The sequence below is a fragment of the Dipodomys ordii genome, unplaced genomic scaffold, assembly GCF_000151885.1.
Source record: "Dipodomys ordii isolate 6190 unplaced genomic scaffold, Dord_2.0 Scaffold67, whole genome shotgun sequence".
NCBI lineage: Eukaryota > Metazoa > Chordata > Mammalia > Rodentia > Heteromyidae > Dipodomys > Dipodomys ordii.
The window spans coordinates 2,018,741-2,036,433 of record NW_012267283.1 but is presented as its reverse complement, the minus strand read 5'-3'; the positions used below and the strand labels follow the sequence as shown (position 1 = coordinate 2,036,433).

At 44.8% G+C, this 17,693-nt stretch overlaps 1 protein-coding gene across 5 annotated transcripts in view; it reads left to right on the top strand.

Annotated features, from left to right (window-relative positions):
• Positions 1-17,693, top strand: part of Akap2 (A kinase (PRKA) anchor protein 2) — a 244,840-nt gene that overhangs the window by 217,098 nt on the left and 10,049 nt on the right. For 4 of the 5 annotated variants that reach the window (XM_013023286.1, XM_013023290.1, XM_013023289.1 and 1 more), the window contains 2 exons: positions 3,028-5,425; positions 14,641-14,819. In XM_013023286.1, coding sequence (XP_012878740.1) covers positions 3,028-5,425; positions 14,641-14,819 — 2,577 coding nt within the window. The remainder of the gene's footprint in view (positions 1-3,027; positions 5,426-14,640; positions 14,820-17,693) is intronic. The other variant, XM_013023287.1, reaches the window with a different exon arrangement.

The window sequence follows — 17,693 nt, the reverse complement described above, 5'->3', positions numbered from 1 at the left end:
GATGTAGTGCTGATGATCATTTCTGACTCAAAAGCAGTAGTTTTTGATTTGGCAAAAATGTACTGTCAAATGCTCTTCCAGATTCTCTTAAGATTGCATCCAAACAGATGTTTCAAGTTCAAAAAGTATGCCTGGAAAAGAGGATATAGTTTTTGAGTCCAAAAGAGAAAGATCTGGCAATGAATCTGCTTGTCTGCTATGGAATACTTGAACTGTGACACTTGAACTGAGAAACAGACAGGGGTGATATATGGTAGCAGAAAGGATTCTCCACAGATTCGTGGGAGACTAGCCTACACAAGCTGTCTCTGTGATTAGCAGCAAGACACAAATAGATAGAGGCAAAGAAATCATCATATAAATATGTTAGAAACAATCACATGAAAGTAAAAAACATTTGAATATTTATCTTGGGGTTCATTTCACCTAACATCAACATATCTGACCTTTTCTGCTTGTCTCAGACATATACTAGTTATTACAAATAAGGGAAACCATGGGTTCCTTTAGTATAATTTTGTCCGTCTTTCCATTTCCTAACAAATGGGGCAATGTCATTCTTTCTGATGGAGGCATAGAATTCTGTTGTGTATATATACCACATTTTCTTGATGCATTCATCTACTGAGGGGCATCTGGGTTGGTTCCATATCTTAGCTATGGTAAATAGTGCTGCAATAAACATAGTTGTGCTGGTAGCTTGAGTATGGTCTTGTTTGTGATCTTTTGGGTAAATGTCCAAAAGTGGGATTGCTGGGTCATAGTGGAGCTCTATGTGGAGTCTTTTGAGGAACCTCCATACTACTTTCCAAAGTGGTTGAACAAGTTTACACTCCCACCAACAATGCAGTAAGGTTCCCTTCTGTCCACACCCCCTCCAGCATCATTTATAAGATTATTTCTTTGTTGCTTTGTATGTCCCTCCCCCATGATATAACCTCTGCTTTCACTGTATTTGAAGTTGATATAATTTGTGGAGGGAAAGGGAAAAAACAAATCTTTTAAATAAGGATACAGGTGGACTCATTGCAACAATGACATGTGCAAATCGTTATCTTTAAAAACGAACTTTACAATTTTGCTAGGGGGAGGGGGAGGAGGAGAATATGGGGGGGCAGGATATGCGAAGGGAGGGGAAGGGGAAACAAAGGAGGAAGCAACAATGCTTGATAAGAAATGTACTCATTATCTTGCCCATGTAATTGTAACTCCTGTACAGTATTTTCATGATAAAAATTTTGTTTAAAAAAAATAGAGGCAACTTCTAAAACAACTCTAGGGTAGATTTGTGCTTCTGGGAAGCATAGGAAACCCAACCTGGTTTGGGGTCTGGGGTTTATTGTTGGTGCAAATTTTATCGTGGCTCTGCATAATAAGCTTCCAGCATAAAGGGATTCGTGAATAAATGAAATATGGAATTATTTGCCTTCTAGCTTCCTTTAATATTACATTGCCCCTTTTTCCCCTCCAGCTGTTCCAAAATGTTCCAGTAGAATGGGGTATGTGTGTGTGTGTGTGTGTTGTGGTGTGTGTGTGTGTGTGTGTGTGTGCGTGCGTGCGAACTCAGGGTCTGGATGGGCACTGTCCCTTCTCCCTTTTGCTCAAGGCTGCTGATCTACCACTTGAGCAACAGCTCCACTGAGGCTTTTTGCTGGTTTAGTTGGAGATGAAAGTGTCTCAGATTTGTTTGTCTTGCTAAACTGAGGTCCTCAGCTCCGCCTCCTGAATAGTTAGGATTACACATGTGAGTCATAGGCATCTGGCTAGAAGGGGGATTTTTAACCACATTTCACTCCCAGCATTTTCCTGCTATCTTCCAGATTCTCTTTCTCTTCCCAACGTTCAAAGGGCTAGTGGACGAGTTCAGCAATTCTCACAAACATTAGCAATAATTGACTAGTGGGGTGAAGCTGGACATGGGGTCACCTCAGGCAACCAGGCTCTCACCTTGAATCTCACTGTGTGTCTCTTTCTGTTGGTCTGTACGTTCCAGTGGTAAAGCAAGCAAAACAAAACAATAAAGCCATAAGTAAAAAACAAGCAAATAGTTGAATAAATCACAAATAGGAATATCACATAGAGAACTTTTTTTTTTTAACATAGAAGGAAGGAACTGTTGGCCACTATCTTTGCAAAGCAATATGTAACTAAGGAGTATTGTTTTGATGCAGTCCTGGAGGACGGAAGTGCACAGTCAGTAGCTTTGGTTATAGTGTTTATAATGCGTATGGTCAATTACAGCCATGGTAATGGGGTACTGTAGCTTTTAGAGGTGGCTCAAAGGGTGTACTGTTTTTCATCATGTTATTGTGGAAAGATTTTTTCCAAAAGTTCCTTGCATTACATCTGGCAGAGAATCATATTTATTTTTTAAAGAAGAATCATTCATATAAAAGGACCTCTTTTTATAGTTGGGGGACACATAAATAGTCTTAGAAAGTCTGTGGTAGTTTGCTGTGAAGTATTTTGCACATTACGTATATTCTGTTCTGGAAGACAAAAACATTTAATAAGAACTAGTGTCCATTGACCATTCATACACACAATGGAATCTGTAAACTTGGGAGAGAGTTAGGCACATGTTCCCACACAAAATGAGTATTTACAGAATTATTGGAAGGGGTTATCAAGCCAGGCACTGGTGGCTCGCACCTGTTATTCTGGCTCCTTAGGAGGCTGAGACCTGAGGATTGAGATTCAAAGCCAATTTGGGTAGACAGATCCATCAGACCCACATCCAGTTATCCAGGCAAAAGCCAGAAGAAGAGGTGTGACTCAGGTGGTAGACTACTAGCAAAAAATTAAATGAGAATACAGAGCCCTGAGTTCAAGCCCCAGTACTGGTGCATGCACATGCGCACACACCCCCCCCAGAAAAGGAATTATTATTTTAAAAATACTATTATTATTCAAAGGACCATTATTGTTTCCAGACTTTCTTCCTATTGGTTGTGAGCAAATTTCTCAGCCTTCACATCCATGAGCGAGGCACCCTGTAACCTGGCTTTTGTTTTGTCTTTATTTCAGAAGCCACCCCAGCTTTCCCGGGATGATAGCCTCCTAAGGAACGCGAGAGAAGACTGCACTGCCAATCACCTGGCACCCGCCGCCAGCGCTCTTCCCCCAGATCACAAAAACATGGAAATTGAGGTGTCTGTTACAGAATGTAAAAGCATTTCTGGAGTCACTTCGACCCTCCACTCTACAGACCGCTCCTCTCCTTTCTATTCACCCTCGCACAATGGCCTCCTCCCCGACCACCACGAGTCCCTGGAGAATGATGTGGCCAGGGAGATCCAATATCTAGACGAGGTGCTGGAGGCCAACTGCTGTGACTCTGCTGTGGATGGAACCTACAACAGAACCTCTTCCCCAGAGCCCGGTGCAGCGATCCTGGTGGGCAGCCAAGGCCCACCTGCCCACGAAGCCACCCAGCCAGAACCTGCAGAGAGAGCAGCTGGCAGGCCAGCTCCTCCTCACATTGAACTCAGTAGAAGCCCCTCGGACACCATGGCAGAGGCAGAACGAGCAAACGGTCACACCCCGGACCCACCCCTAGGAGACAGCCTGCAGGCCCCTGCGAGCCCCAGCTCTTCCACCAGCTCCCGCTGTTCTTCCCGCGACGGGGAACTCACACTTACCACGCTCAAGAAGGAGGCCAAATTTGAGCTGCGTGCTTTCCACGAGGACAAGAAACCCTCGAAGCTCTTCGAGGAAGACGAACATGTGAAGGAGCAATACTGCGTCCGCAAAGTCAGGCCCTCTGAAGAGATGCTGGAGCTGGAGAAGGAGCGCAGAGAGCTCATCCGGAGTCAAGCGGTCAAGAAGAATCCTGGCATTGCAGCTAAATGGTGGAATCCTCCCCAGGAAAAAACCCTCGAGGAACAGCTGGACGAGGAACATCTGGAGTCGCACAAGAAGTACAAGGAGCGCAAGGAGAGAAGGGCACAGCAGGAGCAGCAGCAGCTGCAGCAGCAGCAGCAGCAGCAGCCGCCACAGCTCTGTGCAGCCCCTGCATCCTTTCCTGACCGTTCAGGTGGGACTGAACACACCAAGGAGGCCATTGTCACAGAGCAGATAGATTTCTCTGCAGCGCGCAAGCAGTTCCAACAGATGGATAATTCCAGGCAAACAGCGGCCAAGGGCCAGAGCACACCCAGGCTGTTCTCCATCAAGCCTTTCTACAGACCTTTGGGCTCCATCCACTCAGACAAGCCACCAACCATCCTTCGGCCAGCTTCTATGGGGGGATCTCCAGAAGACAACGGCACATCGGTGGCAAAGGGGCAGAAAGCGCCCTGTGTGCTTTCTGAGAGCCAGACAACAGGAGGAGGCCCAGGCAGCACAGCCCCTCAGGGAAAGGAAGGACCTTACAGCGAGCCCTCCAAACGGGGTCCCTTAGCCAAACTGTGGGCAGAGGACGGAGAGTTCACCAGCGCCCGGGCGGTCCTCACCGTGGTCAAGGATGATGAACATGGCATTCTGGATCAGTTTTCAAGATCGGTCAATGTGTCTTTGACCCAAGAAGAGCTTGACTCAGGCTTGGATGAGTTATCGGTTAGATCGCAGGACACCACGGTGCTGGAGAGTCTGTCCAATGACTTCAGCATGGACAACATCAGCGACAGCGGGGCCTCCAATGAGACTCCCAACGCCCTCCAGGAAAACTCACTGGCTGACTTCTCTCTGCCTCACACTCCGCAGACAGACAACCCCTCAGAAGGCCGAGAAGGGGTCTCCAAGTCCTTCAGCGACCATGGTTTCTATTCTCCTTCCTCCACACTGGCAGACTCTCCATCCGTTGATGACCCCTTAGAATATCAGGCTGGGCTCCTAGTACAAAATGCCATTCAACAAGCCATAGCTGAGCAAGCAGACAAGGCTGGGTCCCAAACCAGCAAAGAGGAGGCCGTATCCCAGGGACCTGAAGCAACTCTAGAGGGAGCTGAAGCCAGGGCTTCTGGATCCCAGAAGCCTCGAGGCATGTTTGCCCCACCTCAGGTGTCCTCTCCTGTTCAAGAGAAAAGGGATGTCAAACCAAAGATCTTGCCTGCCGAGGACAGGGCTCTCAGGGAGAGGGGGCCCGGCCAGTCACCTGTGGCTGTGCAGCCCAGTGGCCCAGTCAACATGGAGGAGACCAGGCCTCCAGAAGGAGGCTATTTCAGCAAGTACTCAGAGGCAGCTGAGCTGAGAAGCACAGCTTCCCTCCTGGCTACTCAAGAATCTGATGTGATGGTTGGGCCCTTCAAGTTGAGGTCAAGGAAACAGCGGACTTTGTCCATGATTGAAGAAGAGATCCGAGCCGCCCAGGAAAGGGAAGAGGAGCTAAAGCGGCAGAGACAGGTCTTGCAGAGCACACCGAGCCCCAGGGCCAAGAACGCCCCATCGCTGCCCTCCAGAGCCTCATGCTATAAAACCGCCCCAGGTAAGCGAAGCCTGCGTCCTGAATACCGAGGCTTTAGAAATGTGGTTCCAGCCGATGGTTGGAGTTGTGTGTGTAGTCTTTACTCCTGGCAGGATGATTTCAGCAACAAGAGGGTCAGGGTATCCTGGAAGGATGGGGAGCCTGCCTTGTGTTTGGTTTTTCTCTACAGATGCAAGAATGTCGTTCCTTGAATGTTGATCTACCTTATCTTGGTTAATTGAAAACTGTTCTCTTTCCCATTTTTTTCTTTCTGTTTGTATTTGGGCGGAAGTAGTGCCAATCTCATTGCCAAGGTGAATAGTCATATTGATATGCACACACCTTATTCCTTATCTCTCGGGCCTTTAAAGATAGTAATCATGACTCCACAGAAGTCACAACATGCATAGATAGAAAGTGAATGCAAAAGGAGCAATTCTCTTTCTATCCATGTCTGGAAACTTGTATTGTTTGTTCAGGTAACCTCCAAATTCATGATCAAAGAGGAAGTGGGCACATTATTCTCAGTAGCCAAACGGAACAATTCATGGCCAAGATCAAAATGGCTGGCTCCAACTTGGGTTTTGTGAATGAGATAAATTGCTGATTCCCTCCTGCACTTGCTTTACATTTCCTGCCAGAAGGAGTGACTCAGCTGGTTTATTGAGTGACTCGGCTGGATGATGTGTTATGAGACAAAAAAATACAGTTCCTGACTCCTGGGAGAAATCATGCTGGTCATAGGCTGGAATCCTAAAACCTGAAGGCAAATAAAATCCACTGAAAGACAGAAAATCTATTGAGGAAGGAGAGATACACTAATTCTTCCCCTGAATACATTTTCTAGCCATAAGCCCCGTTCCCTAGGTTCTTCTGGGCCAGCACTCTGTCATCACATTAAGTTTTGGCTGTGAAACTTAGGTGCTATCCAAATAAGTAGAGAAGACGTTCATATCCTCTCATGGCCGGTTTGACTGCCAAGGAAGTTACGGAAAAGCTTAATTTTTTTTTTCAGAGCTTTTTTTGGATTTTGGAATTGTGCTCAAAGGAATGTATATCTGTAGTATTATTCTCTTTTAAGGCATTTGATACTAGTCTAGAAGGATTCGTGTTGCCCTAGGCCACTCAAAGCAGGAAATGTAGCTTCTGGTTTCAAACCCAGGCTCCTGTTTCTCCCAGCCTCTCTTGTGATTCTGTTGCGCCTGTTGCACATGGGGACAGCTCCTGTCGTCAGCCAACAGTGACTGAACTCATTCGCCCAGCCTCATCCTCACACCTGTGTTTTCTGAGTTCTTTCTGACCCTCTTTCTTAGAGCCATGGTAAATGTCAGAATTTTCTGTTTGTAACATTCTGAGTGAGTGAGCTTGACTCACAGAGACTCTGACATAGTGCTATCCCAGAGACCTAAATTCTTTCCTCAGTGCTTTAGGTCTGAATTCCTATTGCGTGGCCCCCACTCCCCCCGCCGCCCCCCCAGCCACAAGTAGGCTGGTAGGTCCAAAGATGTAGGCAGATAAAGGAATCACCACAATGCTAATCCAGCCTGGCTGTGAGTTCTTTCAGGAAGTTCATTTCCTAGGAAGAAATTCAGCCATTCACTCCAGAAACAGTCTCCTTCATTCTCCGAACTCTCTAGAAGAAGTGGATATGCAAGCAAGGAGCTGACGTCTTAATCTGTGTCTGAGTAGGATGCATGTTCGCTTCATTAACTGAATATGAACATGTTTGGCATCGTGGTGTCAATTAATTAAATTAGTTAACTGGTGGTCCTTGACTGTTATGATTGCTTTCTTTCATTCTCTTTCTTTCTGAACCCACAAATATGTTCCAAAATATATTTCCTACTAGGAGGAAAATTGGTAGGAAAAGCCTACATTGAAGTATATTTGGCAAAAGGTAAGCATTTATAATGAAAATAGGACTCCTCAAATTCTAGAATTCGTTAGACATTACTCTGAAGGGTTTAGGAAGAGCAGGTACTGTGGTTTGACCCAGCAGCCTAATTCCTGAGAAGATACAGATTCTAGGCTTTCTTGTATCAATCCTCCCATTCATGGCTTTTGAGTCAGTAGGACTTTGGAAAAGGCAGATAGATCATGTCCCATTTGCTTGATTCCCTTCTGTATGAACAGAATTTGTTGTTACAGCTACTTGTGCCAGCTCTGTGGATAGGTCCAGGAGATCTGGGTTGGCTCCTGGTAGTTTTCATATCCTGCTGGGGACAACCATGAGTTCATTGTTGCTTACTCACATATTACTTACTCTGGGCTCCAAGTTAGTGAAACATATTCCAAGGAATCAGACTTGGCCATCTACAAAGATAAAACATAGTCTTGAACTGACAGAGAGGAAATGAATCAAAGGACTTACTTCTTTTAAGATCCCCAGTAAGAACTAAGAACCAATTAAATGCTCAGGATCAGGATGTACCCTGTGATAGCTGGGCCAGGGCAGAATCTTACTGTATTCCTTACTAGAAGTCATTACTTGCTGTGGTTTTCCCAAGGAGATTGGAATTTCAGATCCGCATCATCTTTATGACTAAGCCTGGACTTGGAGAAGTGGGTGGAAGACTGAGAAGCCGAAAGGCAGAGAAGAAAGTCAGACAGTAAGAGCCTTAAAGAATCCATTTGTAGTTCATGTCATGATTTTATTTCTCATGACCTTGAAGGAAAACATAAAGGTTTCCCCAAACTGGTACACAGCTAACATCACATATTACCAGTTGCTCTTTTATTTCTCATTACCAAATAAGTTTGAGTTACTCCTCTGCATTTATTGTAAATTTCTGACTTGGCTGCTTGCCAGCGTACTTCTCACCTCCTAATACATCTCAATTCCCTCACTAGAAAATTGGAATAAAATAGTACCTACGTCACAAAAAGGGTAAGACAGTTTGGTGCATAGAAAAGTTCCCAATTATTGTTATTACAGTTGCTCAAAGGTTTTAAGAAAATGCCAAGAGCATTTTAGCAAAACTACTTTAAGAATTGCACTTCAATGGCTGTGAACTTGAATAAGAAACTGAACACACAGTAGACTGTTGCTTCTGTTCCCTCTTGAGAACTTCTTTAGAATTAAAGTCTCTCTTAAACAACTGAGTTCAGGTATTTATTTTCAGTAGTCAGCTATCTAATTTTTTCCCCCTTAACATCCCTTCCCATCTCTCCCCCCACCCAGCTATATAATTTTTATTTTGTCATTATTTTTTATTGGTTGTGGGGCTTGAACTCTGGGCCTGGGCACTGTCCCTCGGCTCTTCAGCTCAAGGCAGGTGTTCTACCACTTGAGCCACAGCACCACTTCTGGTTTTCTGGTAGTTTATTCATAGGGCAGATCCAGTATCAGCAACTCATCAACCCCACCCCACCCCTTGGAGCAGTCACTTTGCCCCCAGATCTACTTGACCAGGCTAAGGACATTTCTCATTCCTGAGCAAGGTTTAGGATCTGAGGACTCTTATCATTATATTCTCCCACCCTGGGGCCTTCAGAGGAGGGATGAAAGAATAAGGCATCAGCACATGGGCACAGATGGAATTGTATTGTGAGCTATGTGTGCTCTGTGGCCATCAGCAAGCAGGGTGAGGAGAGGAAATATAAGTTCCATGCCTGACCTCCTCGCTTTCTTTGTGGGAACGTGTGTGTGAGTCACTTTAGATATTTGCAAGCCCACTCCAGTGCTCTATGAAGAAAGAAAGCCCTTGAAAAGGAAGCCTGGGCCAAGGCATGTTGTCTTGTGGGTGGTTTTGTTCGGTTTGGTTTGGTTCTTAAGTAAGAGTGGGCGATGGCTCTTTCTCTTCTTTTGAGAAATGTAGAAACAAAGGATCTTTTGAGTTCAGATCTTTGGCTCCCTGTACGTGGACCATCATAATCACAAATAATAAAGCTTGGCTAAAATTAATTTTACAAACTTGGCATCCATATGCTTTGATTTTTTTTTTTTTTAAGTTCAGTCTGTTGCTATGGAAGGAGGGGAGGGTTGCAGCTGACAGCTGTGTTTCGCCATATAATCCACCTTCTTCCCTCTGGGTTCCCTCGGGTGGGAGGAATTGTGGATTCTTCTCTTTGCCCTCTTGTCAGCAGAGCCTGCCACCCATGCCCAAGGGAAGTCCGTCTTGTTTGGAAACTCCTGAAGGGCAGCCAAGCATGCATGGCTTGCCTTCTCTGGATGAGAATGTGGTTGACTATTTCTGATAAATCAACAGGAAACACAGATTCATGCTTCCTAGTTTTCTTTTCCGCCCCTGTTGAGAGACAGCCTTGGCTACTCTGGAGTGAAATTCCATCCCTCTTCCTTGCTTTTTAATTGGCCTCACCAAGTACCGTTATTGAAGAGAACAGAGTTGATAGAATTTCTAAACTCTGTGGTTGTGTGCTGCTTGGAAATGTAGAAAGACCTGTGGATCTGTGGATCTGATGAAGGTTGAAGCAAGGACCAATTATATTTAAGTTTTTTAAAATTTTCTTTTAAGTAGTTATGCAAAGGAGGTTCAATTAAACACATCAGTTTATAAGTATAATGTATCTTGGTCAGTGTCACCCCTTCCATTCTTCCGCATTCAACCTGGGTCAACAAATTTTATATATTTATTTAATCACTGGTTTATTTTTTGTGCCAATCCTGAGGCTTGAACTCAGGGCCTGGGTACTGTCCCTTAGCTTTTTTACTTATGACTGGGGCTCTATTATTCGAGCAACAGGTTCACTTGTACCATTTCGGTGGTTAATTTGACATGAATCTCAAGGACTTTCCTCCTTGGGCTGACTTTGAACCTCCAGTCATTAGATCTCCTGAGTAGCTAGGATTACAGATATGAACCACTGGTGCCCAGCCTGGTTTTATATTTTAAGGTTAGTTTGTGTTAGTGGAGAAAATAATTAGAAAATTAGTAAAATGAAAATAAAAATGCCCATCATAGATAAGAGAAGACAAGAACTAGGGAGCACCACTACCTGTCTTATTTCTCTCTGTGCATGTGGTTGCATGCAAGGTAACATTGGGTTGGTTTCCTATCGCTGCTTTGAGAAATGTACTTTATTATCTTAGAGTGTCTGCGATGGACCAAACTGTGGTCCTGTCTATCACATGTTGAAGCTCTAACCCTCAGTGTACCAGTATTTGGAAGTAAGGCCTTTAGATGAGGGTATGAAGTTGGAACTCCATGATGGGTCATGAAGAGAAGGAGGCTTGCTCCTTCTTTGCACCGTGAGAGAAGGTAGCCCTCTACATAGTAAGAAGGCAACTGTTAGTCCAGGAAGAGAGCGCTCATCAAAGCCCCACAATGTGGCACCTTGACATTAGACTCATAGCTTAACCACCCAGTCTATAATAATTTGCTATGGTGGTCTGAGCAGACTAACACTGGGTGAAAGTCAAGGTACAGGTAAGCCTCTGTTCCTCTTCGAGGCTCTACAGAGAATCCATTCCCTTCCTTTATCTATTTTGGGCATGGCCTGCATTTCTTGGCTTTGTGGTCCCTTCCTCTGTCTTTAAGACAAGCATCAAATCTCAGTTTCTCTCTCTCCCCACTTGCTCTCTGCCCCTCCCATTCCTTCTCTTCCCACCCCCCATCCCCCCTTTCAACTTAGTATCTATCAAGGTTATTTGTATAATAGATACATTTGCTTCTTTAGTTTGGTTACGGAGACATGATTTTAGAAACATAATTTTCAATTTTCAAATCGACCCAGCCAAATGAAGCTGCTTTCAATGAAATCATTTAGAAATTTAAAGTCTAAAGTTAATCTAGATATTTGGACAAAATCATGTTTAGGAAATAAACTCAAGAACTGTTTCCCATCCTCCACTCAAAAATTCCCATCTGATTTTAGTCTTGTTTCCTTGTGGAAATTGTACGGCTGCCCTGAGCTTGGTATGGCAATCTGTTCTTTTTCCCCAAGAGCAGTGCCTTCGAGAAAACTGTCCTGGAATGTACAGCCTGGTGAGAAACTAGATGGCAGGATGCTAGTCACTGAAAATGGAGTCTACTTCCAGGAGTTTCTCTGCTCTTGACACATGCACCAGGTGAATAAAACAGTCAGACAGCAAGATTTGATGGAACCAGGTTACTGAGGAAGTGCTTGGGTAAAGACAACCTTCACTAGGAGTTTGGAGATTCTAACAGGTATATTTTCTAGGCCAAAGAATTTTTTTTTTTTTGGTGGGGGGTGGTCATGAGGCTTGAACTCAGGGCTTGGGCACGTGTCCCTGAACTCTTTGTTCAAGGCTAGTGCTCTACCACTTTGAACCACAGCACTACTTCCAGTTTATTGGAGATAAGAGTCTCACGGACTTTCCTGCCCAGGCTGGCTTTGAACGGTGATCCTCAGATCTCAGCCTCCCGAGTAGCTAAGATTACAGGCGTGAGCCACCAGCGCCTGGCTTCTGTAGCACCATTTTTAAGCTGATCTCCAGGGCCCCCAACAGTGATGACATCTGCAGTGTGGTCTCCTGGAGGAGGAGTTCCAGAAGTTTCTCACCATCCTGTGTGAGAGTCGCAAGAACGTTGGTTGCAAACTCAGGATTCTGAGGAAGGGGTTGGGTGTAGAACAGTCCTTTCTCTGCTCTTTTTTTTTAAATAGTCTATATGATTACCACAGTGGCACATACCGTTCTAGTGCATGGGTTTGAGCCATACCATGGCTATGGGGAGATATTTGGAGATCATAGGGCCCAGCCAAGATAGCTACCTGCAATACTGACTCCAGACTGATGGGCAGAAGTTAGGGATGAGGCAGTGTGCCTCCTTTATCTGAGGCACTGCCCCACCCCCAAGCTATGACAAGGGTTTTATCTCAGGAGCCCTCTCACAAGACCTCCCTGCAGCTACTTTCTCTGAGGGCTGCTGTCCAGACCTGCAAAACCATCCTTGTGTCATGTGACCTCTAGTGGCTCTCACTGGTAATGCTTGCCTTGAGGTAGATTTTATCAGAATAAAAAGAAATAAAAACATCTTAATAATGGCTGACCAATTAGTTCTTCTTTAGGTACCTTTTGCTCTCCTTACAGCTCTCAGAGGACATCCTGCCATATAATTTGGCCATAATCAGCACTGCATTTGGGTTGCCAGGCTGGGCTGGAGTTAGCTTCTGAGCCTCAATGTTCTAAGCCATTCCCAGGTATCAGCCCCATCCACCCTACCGACATTCACAAGTTGTTCTAAGGGATAAATGACTTGAGACAATGAAGGAAATACCGCGTTAATGTTAATGCCCATTATGACTACACAGCCATTGAATCTGAAGCTGCAGCCCTAGACCTAGACCATCTTATTTCATGTGCCTTGGGGCATTTGACCTCTTCCCTTCAGTTCTCCAGGGCCACAGATGTTTACTAAGTGGCCATTACAGGTGTATATTCAAATAAACTAAAGGACTCTTGGACAGTTGCAATGGTTTGTGTCTTTAGGTGATTTTCACAGTCTGATTGAGAAGACAGATGCTCCCAGTGACCAGATAGATACAAGTCTATGTGTGAAATGGCTTTCACAGAACTGCAAAGAAACTGTTGCTAGATAGGTGCCCACTAGGGCATGTGTGAAAGGCTGAAGTTAGAGGCAGGGAATGTAGCCCGCAGTTTAGACGTTTAATGTTAGAAGAGTGCTTTACAGGAGATGATCTGGACACGTACAAGATGAACTGGAAAATGATGATAATTAACCTGGCAAGTTGGTGTCTGTTTCTATTTGTAGAAGAATCACAAAAATGATTTGCACAATACCCTCAGAGTGGTTCGTGCTTACTTTGTAGTCATATTAATCTTTGAGATTGCAGTGAAATAGTACCTAGGTTCATTGAATGCTTTCTGTTCTAAATATTAATTTTTGTTTATTTAGTTTGGTGCCAGTCCTGGGACTTGAACTCAGGCCTGGATGCTGTCCCTGAGCTCAAGGCTAACATCTACCACTTGAGCCACAATGCCACTTCCAGCTTTTTTTGAGTAGTTTATTGGAGATAAGAGTCTCACAGACTTTTCTGCCAGGGCTGGCTTTGAACCACAACCCTCAGATCTCCATCTCCCCCGTAGCTAGGATTATAGGTGTGAGCCACCTGCACCTGGCCCAAGTATTAACTTTTTCAGTGTTAGCTTAATCTTTAAGAAGCTGTCTATAGAACAAGTATCTGTTATCATGCTCATTTTACAAATGGGAAAACTGAGATCTAAACAGTACCTAACTGGCTCAGGATTATTTGGTTGCAAAGCAGAGGACTCAAACTCAATCAGAGTTTCCCTCCCCTGTGCGACACTGTTTCTCAAAGCTTCTGCTCATGCCTGTTGCCATTTTCAGGGGATCATACTAAATGCACAGAGGTGAAATGACCTTAGGTCTAGAATTTCTTTTAAAAGTTTGAGTTTAAGGACCAAGGATGACAAAAACTTGATAGATGTTTATTCTGGGACTAGTTGATGTTTATCATGTTTGTGGGATCATTACAACTTTCCCTAATTTCCATAAAACATAAAAGCCAGGTTTGATGAATTTGGAGACTTCAGTTTATTATTATTATTATTATTATCTTACTATTTGGCTGTCTGGTTGGGCTGATTCAAAGCACTGGGTTTCACTAAGTTATTCACGAAATTGTGATTGTGAAATTGGAGGGTCCTCTTCTGCAGGTTGAAAATACTTTCTGCTCTCCTGGGTGTCTGGGGACATGGGACAAGCAGACATCACTCTCATTTAAAGGGTTTTTAGCAGTTCACAGCCTGTGCAGAAAGCCTGACAGATAAGCTGACAACTAGCCACCTTAGACATAGAGTCCAGAAACCAGGAAGCCAGAATCTTATTCCTCCTGCCTCCAGCAACCTCAGCACAGCCTTTCCCTTGCTTACTGTAATGTTTCCTCATCTGTAAGTCATGGTTCCCTAAGGCTCCAAGGCGCCGCCTCATCTGACAATCTAATACTGTGATCTGCCACAGAACGCGTCTTCACGCAAAGTTCCTTGTAGGCTTGTTTGCGCTAACTGATGTGTTTGGCCTGGCATCCTTGAAGTCTGTTTGGATGGATGGATGGATTTATAATTGTCTTTTAAATGCTTTTGTTCTTGATAATGAAACTGCCTGTCTTTAACAATTATCCTGATGCCACTGTCTGTCATAGTTGCTTTTCTTTTTTATTTGGTATTTGTGTGTGTGTGTGTGTGTGTGTGTGCGCGCGCCAGTTTTCTCTTTCTGAAAGTAGTCGTGAGCAGATAAGCTTAGAAAGGGTGTTCTCTTCATGTTTTGTTTCAGGGAAAATAGAGAAAGTCAAACCTCCTCCATCCCCTACCACTGAAGGTCCCAGCTTGCAGCCTGACTTAGCTTCCGAAGAGGCTGCCGGAACCCAGAGGCCTAAGAACCTGATGCAGACCCTCATGGAAGACTATGAGACACACAGATCTAAAAGGCGCGAGAGAATGGATGATAGTAGTGTAAGTTTTTCCTCCCTTCCTTTCACTTCTCAGAAGGCAACTGTTAGTGTGGTGAATGGTGTGCCAGTGTAGGCATGGATGTGTGTACAGTTGTCTGGCTTGCACGCATCACGGTTCCAAACCCAGTTTCCAGATGTGTGACTTAATATGCCTGGAGTGGGGCTTGGGGTTTTGCTTCCTATCTCAAAAATGTCAGTCGTCAAGAAGTGGGTCCTCCTGCTACTAAGTCCAGCTCAAGCTCGCTGTAAGTCTGGTGCACCAGACAGTGCATGTGGAGGGGGACATTGGGGGCCACACAGGGCAAAAAGGACGAAAGCACTCCAGAGCCATCCCTACACTCCAGGGAATGGCTTGACCTACTCTGTAGAAAATTTCATGTCTCATACGCATTATGTCTATGAGACATGTTGTCATATAAAATGCTACTCCTTCGAAATCTCTTCTGGACAATCCTTATAAATGTCACTCAGTGTTCTGCCCATGTGCAGCTGGCAGGAAAGAGCCATTTTAAATGACAGTTAAAAAAATTACCCAACTCGCCCCACTACCCTCAAACCCTGAGAAGTTGGCACATGGTTTTCACATTCGCCTAGGAAAGAAGCCACGTGCTCCGTATTTTCTTTGTCTGGAATGATACTGAAGCGCTAGCTGTTGCTCAGGGCCCCCAAGAGGCTAGGGTCAGCCTTGGAGTGTGATGCCACCTCCTAGAGTCTCTTAGCATTCCTCAAGGCCATTATACTGACCCCACGATGACAGCCAGGTTTGATAAACTACCCTTTTACCTAGGTCAGTCCTACCCAGCATAATTATGAATACTATCCCTTTCACTCTTTAAAGCGGCCTGGTTTTCTGGAGTTGAAGTCAGATGCTGAAAGTTGCTGTAAAAGTAAAGAGTGGTAAAGAAAGGATGAGCGTGGACAGTCAGCAGCCCGGGCACCTCCCAGGCCTTTTCCCTATGTGGATCCTAAACTTCAGGGAGTAATAGCTTCGCTCCCTGGAGGTGAACGATTGCTGGCTGCAGGGGACATTTCCAGTGGGCTTCAGTAGGAGTCGCCGCAGCCCCTCCCTGAACCTATTGGGTTTGTTTTGTCCACTAGATCACTTTAGCCAGCTCTTCTTTGCAGCACTGGTTTAGTTATAGAATTTGCCTTTAGGTATTTTTGGTATGGCCATTTTGAAGTATATTATGATAACATATTGTTTCTTTTCTGCCCATGTTTCCAAACCATGCATCAGCAGCTATGCTGGAATGAGTGAGCAGAACCACTTCGCACTGCCCCACATTCTAAGTATTCTGCATATTTCCTGCTTTTTCTGTTGGGGTGCAGATGCTAGAAGGAAAAAAAATACTGTACATAGAAAGGAATCTTCTAGGAGGCAGTGCCCCAGCACCAGCCCTTGTGGTTTTGTTGAGAGAAGGGAGCAAGAAGCTGGGTTTCAGCCCCATTCATCCCATTCATTAGCCTGGGTCCTTTGTACAATGTGTGCACTGAACACTTAGACGTGGCCATGCTGTCATCACTGCAGTTCCTCTTAGCTACAAATGTTATCTTAAATGGAAGTGCTTCTTCTCTGGGTCTGATATCATCTCTGATCAGTCAGCAACTCACGATGGAAGGATGTTTGCTAAGAGGCTTAGAGAAGATGTGGCCAGCCCTAGGTCTGGAACAAGTATATACTGGAGGGTGCTGACAATGAACTATTTAGACTTTTTCCCCAAGGCACCCGAGAAATCCTTTAGGAAACTGATTCATCAGTGTGTTATGAGCTGCAGGACTGTGTTTAGGCCCAGTGCTTCTCAAAGTTCTGGTCAGTAGGGCTAGGTGGTCTTCTAGATAGCACCATCTTAAGAGAATCTGCCTCCGGAAACCTTGCCTGCAAACAAACTCCTGTCTATGATTAAGGTCTTCTTTTCATAGTCCACAGGGCTATATGATTGCTTTAAGGTTCAGCGAAGCATAAAAGGCCATTTGGCTATAGCCTCAAATCCCAAATGGCTGTCAAGGACGTTGCTAGTGGGCAGCTTGCTATACACAGATGGGAGGGAATCTTGTTAATTCAATGGGCAATATTCAATGAAAGCCAACAGCTGAATTAACAAGGTCTGGCGTATCTGATATTTTTATTGATGAATAACAGGATATCTACTTGCTTCAAGAGATACCAACTTTTAAATACATGAATATCAGATTATGAAAGTCCTAGTGGGCGTGTTAACAGTCTCCGGAAGCTACTCTCTATCCATCCGCTCCTGGCTGGGTGCTGGTTCCCAGCTATCGGGTCTTCTGTGAGTCTCTGCCGTGCACTAACCCTGGTCTTTTTCCTCTCTGCCAGTACACCTCTAAGTTACTGTCTTGCAAGGTGACTTCTGAGGTACTTTTTCAACTTGTTTGTCTTGGTCTTGATGCATGCTTGGCCCAGGTGCATGCTGTGTGGTTTGCCATTTCCTGTTATGTCCGATGAGAATGACAAGAAAACTGACTTGTCTCCATATGTACTTCCTCCTGCCTTCTGGAATTGGGGGAATGCACCGTGCCATGCCCTGCTGCGCTGAGGTGGGGTTGAGAAGACCCTGCTGCCCATCCTTGGGTCTGGAAGATGTTTGAACTAGAGGGCACAACTGATGGGAAGTTTGGAGTCTTTCCATTTGTTTAGGCATTCATAGCAGACGTACTTCCGTCTGATTAGAATGGGCTGTTGATTCTGATCAGTCTTTTGTTATCTTGACACCAATCCAGAACATTCCATCTCAAAGGTTTAGGATGAGTTCTTCCAATCGAAACCCATCTCAGGTCCTCCTGTCAATCTTGAAACCTGTATACGGTGTGTGTGTGTGTGTGTGTGTGTGTGTGTGTGTGTGTGTGTGTGTGTGTG